The 6,326-nt window shown below is 40.7% G+C and overlaps 3 protein-coding genes across 6 annotated transcripts in view; 2 read left to right on the top strand and 1 right to left on the bottom strand.

The window, feature by feature from the left end:
- Nucleotides 1-23: 23 nt before the first annotated feature.
- LOC135348860 (G protein-coupled receptor 137Ba-like) lies at nucleotides 24-3,413 on the top strand. The gene is made up of 6 exons (XM_064547224.1): nucleotides 24-616; nucleotides 949-1,025; nucleotides 1,216-1,396; nucleotides 1,639-1,821; nucleotides 2,665-2,808; nucleotides 3,047-3,413. Exons 1-6 carry the CDS (start codon nucleotides 71-73, stop codon nucleotides 3,311-3,313), a joined length of 1,398 nt encoding a protein of 465 aa, XP_064403294.1. The 5' UTR covers nucleotides 24-70; the 3' UTR covers nucleotides 3,314-3,413.
- Nucleotides 3,409-5,317, bottom strand: LOC135348946 (p53 and DNA damage-regulated protein 1-like). 3 transcript variants are annotated; one of them, XM_064547363.1, is made up of 5 exons: nucleotides 5,164-5,317; nucleotides 4,036-4,123; nucleotides 3,902-3,979; nucleotides 3,763-3,843; nucleotides 3,409-3,598 (listed from the first exon to the last, which is right to left on the bottom strand). In XM_064547363.1, exons 1-5 carry the CDS (start codon nucleotides 5,251-5,253, stop codon nucleotides 3,525-3,527), a joined length of 411 nt encoding a protein of 136 aa, XP_064403433.1. In that variant the 5' UTR covers nucleotides 5,254-5,317; the 3' UTR covers nucleotides 3,409-3,524. The 3 variants fall into 3 exon arrangements, with proteins under 3 accessions (XP_064403433.1, XP_064403434.1, XP_064403435.1); XM_064547364.1 differs by having other exon boundaries at nucleotides 4,039-4,123; XM_064547365.1 differs by having other exon boundaries at nucleotides 3,902-3,981; nucleotides 4,044-4,123.
- A 35-nt stretch (nucleotides 5,318-5,352) lies between these two features.
- The window catches only part of LOC135348778 (MAP/microtubule affinity-regulating kinase 3-like), a 9,957-nt gene continuing 8,983 nt past the window's right edge, over nucleotides 5,353-6,326 (top strand). For both annotated transcript variants that reach the window (XM_064547109.1, XM_064547108.1), the window contains exon 1: nucleotides 5,353-5,762. In XM_064547109.1, the coding sequence (XP_064403179.1) occupies nucleotides 5,691-5,762 (72 nt within the window). In that variant the 5' untranslated portion in view covers nucleotides 5,353-5,690. The remainder of the gene's footprint in view (nucleotides 5,763-6,326) is intronic.

The raw sequence follows: 6,326 nt of genomic DNA, 5'->3' as shown, positions 1-6,326 counted from the left end.
GTTTGGTGACGTAATGATTAATTTAGGGACGTGGTGAAAGGTCAATGTGGTCTAAACAAAATTAATATTGATGAGTTTTTTGAGAAAAGACTACTGTATGATGGAACACTCTTTACTTTCTACACTTGTGGTTCTAGTTGGAGCAGGAGTTTCAGCAAAGGAGATGCTTTCTGGACCTAGTAGTACAGTTGGAGAGTCAAGTTCTTTGTTTTATGGCAACATGTCCAATGTCACTACACAACCCCCTAGCCCTCCCTCCCCTTTCACTGTAATACCACCCACTTCTGCATCACTAGTGCCTGGAGAAGTGGCCCTGCCTGTCCACTTGACTGTAATTGTTCTAATATCTGTACTCGTTGCTGTCCTCTTCGTAGCGATATACATTCAACTGATACTGGTGATATGGTTCGGCTACAAACTTCTGTCTTATCAAACTGTGCTACTGTTCAGTATCCTACTGTGGGCAGCTCTGAGACTGACACTCTATTCGTTTTACTATTACCATTGTTGTGAGAGTGTGAGGCTACTAAATGGAGTTGCTGGTTGGGTGGTTGTTGATTTGCCAGCTGTATTACAATACTTCTCTCTCGCTGTGTTAGTGAGGTATTTTGGAGAGGTGAGTTCATATTCATTTTTTTTTAAGTGTGTATTCAATATTGGTATCCAGTAAACTCTGGTCATGGCAGACCAACGATGTTTGTAATAAAAAGGTGGCCTGCTAACACAGGTCCAAACTATGGAGACTTTGGGGCCCACTAACTTGAGAGTGGCCTATTTATAGGGTGACCACAATAGACAAGTTACTGCGTATGCACATCTGCCTTAATTATTCGTGGTACAACCCTATTATTGTGCACAATGTGTTGTGTGCTATGATCTCATACTTATTGTACAGATATGTGGAGTTTTGTACTTATGTTTGAACTCACTTGTTTGTATTTTGTGCAGAGTTTATTCAAGGTGTTTGAGAGACGACAAGAGATGGCTACACTTTCTCCTCCATACAGGAAGATGACCATGTACCGGTTAGTCCCAAAAACAAGAATTGAAAGTGTCTGTTTGTGTGTATATTCCGTATGAAAATGGGTATAATATTGAGAGTTCCCTGGGTTTTCCCCCTTATCAAAGCGTTTTAGGTGGCAACCAAAGCCACTACATTGGCTACATGCTTTCCTTTACAGTGCTATAAACATCACCTTCACATAATCCCTACAGAGCTCTTGCCTCACTGCTCTGGTTTTCTTCCGTGTGTGTCTTTCTGGCTGGGAGCATTGTATTCTACTGTACCATTGGCAGAATCGAAAAAGGAAAATCACTTCTGCCGACCTTCAGAGTCCTACTGCAGGATGGGCTATTCCTAGCAATGGCTGTCATTCTGGGCGTCTGTATTGTGTTGGTGAGTGGGTACTACAGAAATACTACAAGTTACAAGTGAAAAGTATTCTTACGGTGTTATAATTATTATGCATGTATGTAGCTTCCTTTTAATAGCACGTGAAAACGTACTCATTTTCTTGATCAATCAGGCTCCCATTATCTTGCTTTCAAAGGAAAAGGCAGCCCTGTTTCAACCACATCGTCATCATGCATTCTATATACAGTGCATGTGATTATCTTCTCTCATCTACTGTTGTGCAGATGTACACGACTCGTGCTGGTAAGGATGCTCTGGAGGCCCAGAATGTCCACAAATGCTGGCCCATGCTTGTCTCCGTGTCACTGGTCTTGCTGTTCCTCTCCAGAGCTATCTACAACATCATAGCCGTGAGGCTTACTGACATCAACGTGTTTGGGAATGGATACACATTCACAACTGATATGGTAGGCAGTAATAGTACTTGCAAGTTGCACAAACCTATAACTATATTGGAAACCCCATAAGGCTGGTGCCCAGGTTAATGAAAGCACCGTGGGGTGCTGATGCCTCGGTGGAGGGATGGAGGTGCCAAAGCTGTATAGCAACTAAGCTACAGCTAGTACTAACAGACTATTTACAAACATGTACAGGTACAATTCTTAGATTCAGGAATGTTGAAAAGAATGGGACCATGATTATTGCTAAAAAGGATACCGAAAGTTCAAAGTCTAATGGCTGCAAGCTAAAATGAGAAACAGTGACTGTGTGGCTTTGCAGCTACCAATAGCTAGCATTTTAGTACAGAGCTACATGTAACTACTAAGTAAGTTATAATTATATGTACAGATTTTATTACGCAAGAGTCTGAAGAGTCTCCAACAACCTTCAGAGTAAGCAAAAACTTTCATAACTCGAGAACGAAGCATTATGCAATTCCACACACAAACACACTACCGTATACCCCGCTGCGCATGCGCAACCGAGGCATAAGCCCCAAAGCGCCCATAATTATACTTTAACCTGTGTTGCATATAGCAAGGCCACCTCAATCACTGTTAGAGTCAGTTGCTGAATTGTGACTTCTATAAACAGGTTTTGCTGAGCTGAAACAATAGCAGTGCCATAATTATTATGTTGAAAATGCCAGAAAAGGATGCAAGTTTCTTTTTCTCTCCCCTTTTATTGAATACCTTTTCATTGTTCACTGTACACTATAAATAATACTACAAATAGAAACTGTTATGTATACAGTTTGTGATTATAGCTGCTTGTCTTATACAAACCCATCTCTCTATACACACACACAGGCCGATAATGAATTCTATACGTCCAATGGTAAGCACAACACGTATGGCTATGTGGCTTACTTTGCTGTGCTCGTGATATGGGAGATCATCCCAACGTACATGATTGTGATCTTCTTCCGAGTCAGAATTCCATCCAAATCGAGTGTAAGTTAACACACAGTTTTAGACTTCTCTATGTTAAGACAGTGCCTGTTACTACTTCTGATTGTTATTGGTGTATATGTATTTCTGTGTTACAAAATGTATGGTGGGTGTGGAAATTTGGAATGAGTATACATATATATATCATGTAGTAGTCAAGTGTGTCATAATAATTTAGGGTTGTCATTATCACAGAGATCAGTGTTGGTCCCTACATGTACTCATTATTGTCTTAATGCAGCGAGCCTGCCGCATGCCTAAGGACATAGGACCTGCTAGGGGGAAGCATTTCTTTGAAAATCCACATCGCTATGACGAAGCAGACAGTCTACTACATGCCAACTCTCGCTCCACTGGCCAAGTCTCTATACCGAGTATTCACAGTCTTCCCCCGGGCTATGGCACCAAGTACAGTATTAACAATCCAAGCAGTACACCCCACTCCTATATGCCTGGCACTACTCCACCTCAACTGTTCACAAGTCCTTCATTCTTCAGTGAACATTGACTTGAGTATGTGTGTGTGTGTGTGTGTGTGCGTGTGTTTTTCAGAGGGATATTTTGTACAATATTTGTGCACCTTGCATTGTATGTTAAAAGGCATTTTGTGTGTGTCAAACTTTATATCAAAATTATGAATATTATACAAACACAAACAATTGATTCTGTTGACTATGGTACATAATTATACGTGTACGTGATCCTTCATGCATTAATGTTTATTGTCCTCCTGCACTCAGCATTTCTTCAATGTTCATTCCCTTTAGTTCAAATCCTTTCAGCTCTGCTCTTCCTGTACAGCAAAACTTAAGCACTTGCAATCAATGCATGGAGAGTACTTCAGCTAGGTGTTGGGTAATTACATACAGTCTCGCAGGCCATGCATACTTTGAAGGGGGGAAATATGACCTGCGATATACTACAAATTATATGGCCTGGAATGGTAGCTATGCTGACCTTCCATTTTGTTTAGCTCTGCAACCTTAGGTTTCAATCCTCTCTGGATCTCATCAATCTCCGAGGTGAGTAGAGTTTGATCTAATGCAGGTGAATCGAGGTCAGGTGCTTGCACACAACACAATACAAATTTGTGTACCTTTTTCCAACAGTTGAACACATTCCGTCGTGTGCATTTTGATGAAGGTATTGCCAAAACATACCCAGGATTTGGAAGCTGTGAATGAAAAGTGAGAGTGAGGAGTCAAACAATGTTCGTCATAATGTATTTACCACCTTCTTTCTTTGCACTGGAGTGGGTGGATTTCAACTGCCTTAGAGCTTCACGAGTTTTATTTCTCTTTGCATCAAGATCAACCATCTGGTATCAATTGTAGTACATTATTAAGGTGTCTTAGCAATTTCCATCATCTATGTATATACCGTATAGCAGGTATATTTTGAGGGTATAATGTTCGCGGTTTATTTAAGCATGAACAGTTATGCCCACGAATTTAATATCACATGCATGCATGCTGCCCAAGGGCTGCTATTCTGCAAAAACCTTTCTAACGGTCATTCCGTGAAAGTTTTATGCCCTCGAATATACCCGCTATACGATAGTAAATACAAGGGCTAGTAAGGGGGCACTTCCACAGCTTTTATAACTTACACTGTAATTGTCGTTCTCTTTATTTATTGATATTACATGTTGAAATGAAATGTTGGTACGTGTGTAACTATGGTGTGTTGTGCAGTAAAGAATTGAGTATAAGTGTATTGCACTATTATTTGCTGAGGATGTCTATGCAAGCTAGCACCCGGGGGAGTAACCGTACTGTTAACTACTATTTATAGAAACAACGTCCTAATAGGGTGGGGGGATCTTGGGCTGCGAAGTTAGTATTGACCACACACCTAGTCAGTCATACTCAAGAAGGAATATGGGGCGTGGCTTGCAACTAGCCATGTCACTTAGGCAAGTATATGAATCATTCATTGACAAGTGGTATAGGCAGAGCAAGTTGAAGGAAGCAGTAAAAGCTGATCAAAGAACCAATGTGACTTGTTTTAGAATTGTGACTGTTTAGATGGTGACCTGTCCCCAGGTCACACCTATATAGTGAGGGGAGGAGGGGGGGGGGGGGGTCAAAACGTTAACGTCATAACGACGTTAAGAAATGCCCAAGTAGTTTGGAAATGCCGCCTAAGTCAGACTTCCATTAAGGGTTTGGGCTTGTATCACTTACACAAGTACAACAGACTAAACACGCAGACCTCAGCTCATGTTAGCTGTAGCTAGTGCAGTGGGAGATGACCGTAGGTACGTACGTACGTACATGCATCATATGCACATAACAATAAATATAGCACAAGAAACTAAAACTAAAGCTCCTTGATCTCTATAAGGCATACACACACCTGATGTTTGTCACTTATAATATCTACTGCAACTGCATCCACTGCAGCATATTCTTTGATCAACTCATCCACTTGTTTATGTACCTCCATCACTGCATTGGGTAAAGATCTTTAGGGTAAGATGTGGTATTCAGGACTGCATATTTGTGGTTCTTTTAGCAGAAAGGTGTGTCACTTTTGCTGTTGTTTCACGTGAGCTCCCTAAAGTCAACTGATGACAAACTGAAGATGGCGAGAAGAGAGTGAAGAAAGTTGCATCAATATTATATGATACTGGCTCTACCAAGAAAGTATCTGTTATATAGATCAGTTCAGCAGTAGAATAATCTGTCTATTTACCTTAATTAGTGTGAACTAGGCGACTAAAGAACCTCAAAAAAGTCAAAAGGACATCTCTTTTTCTGAAATCTCCACCTAGTACCCAAGTTCGGTTACAATTACAAGTGCTTGTGCGCAGGCTTTTAAAGAAATCTACCAACTGAATCTATCCTTGATATATCAATCAGTGCTCTGTTGTGTCAGTAAAGATGTCTTCACTGCCTGGGGGAAACAGAACTCCTCTACCCACTCTGGAGGAGACAGACAAAGAACCTGTGCAGGTAGGTGTGTGCAGCTGGCTAGAGTTAATGTTAACTAGTGTTCATACAGTGTTCATACATGGAGTAGTAGCTACATGGTCTTTGCGTGTCTTTGATTGTACTTGGCAACAGACTGTTCTTAGCTCTAACTCATTTATGCTTAACGCTTGTTACTGTCAAGTGTGTGTACCTTTTCCCTTGTGTAAATAAGTACAAATGTTTTAATAGCACTTTTGGTCCACCTACATAATTATATTGAAAACTTTCTTACAATAATTATAATATCAGGTGTGCCCCTTCCTCTGTGTATGACTAGAAGCTTATCGTTGTAAATTCTCGGCTTGGTGATTTCATGTTGTTTTGTTTTTTCTAGCATGTCGAGTATGGTTCCTAATGGTTGGCATAGCTTGTGTCAGGAGGTATGGTAACCAACAGTAACCAACAGCTCCATCTCTTTAGGAGAAACCACATTCCTCTGAATATTTTATTGGCCCAACACACGTTTCTAAGGCATTGTGTATCTAGTAATCACACTTTGAGCCTGTGGTGACTCAATAGCCAGCCTAATTACCTGTGTACTTGAGT

This window comes from Halichondria panicea, chromosome 15, assembly GCF_963675165.1.
Source record: "Halichondria panicea chromosome 15, odHalPani1.1, whole genome shotgun sequence".
Classification (NCBI taxonomy): domain Eukaryota; kingdom Metazoa; phylum Porifera; class Demospongiae; order Suberitida; family Halichondriidae; genus Halichondria; species Halichondria panicea.
The sequence above is the reverse complement of the archived record's forward strand: the minus strand, read 5'-3'. Positions and strand labels throughout refer to the sequence as shown.

What these genes read in the sequence shown, in the direction of transcription:
- LOC135348860 (XM_064547224.1), top strand. Translation starts at nt 71, where the DNA reads ATGAGTTTTTTGAGAAAAGACTACTGTATGATGGAACACTCTTTACTT. An exon ending in TAGTGAGGTATTTTGGAGAG is followed by an intron (nt 617 to 948) that starts GTGAGTTCATAT and finishes TATTTTGTGCAG; the next exon opens with AGTTTATTCAAGGTGTTTGA. An exon ending in ACACATTCACAACTGATATG is followed by an intron (nt 1,822 to 2,664) that starts GTAGGCAGTAAT and finishes ACACACACACAG; the next exon opens with GCCGATAATGAATTCTATAC.
- LOC135348946 (XM_064547363.1), bottom strand. Translation starts at nt 5,253, where the DNA reads ATGGAGGTACATAAACAAGTGGATGAGTTGATCAAAGAATATGCTGCA. An exon ending in CAGTGCAAAGAAAGAAGGTG is followed by an intron (nt 3,980 to 4,035) that starts GTAAATACATTA and finishes TTTCATTCACAG; the next exon opens with CTTCCAAATCCTGGGTATGT. An exon ending in TGTTCAACTGTTGGAAAAAG is followed by an intron (nt 3,844 to 3,901) that starts GTACACAAATTT and finishes CACCTGCATTAG; the next exon opens with ATCAAACTCTACTCACCTCG.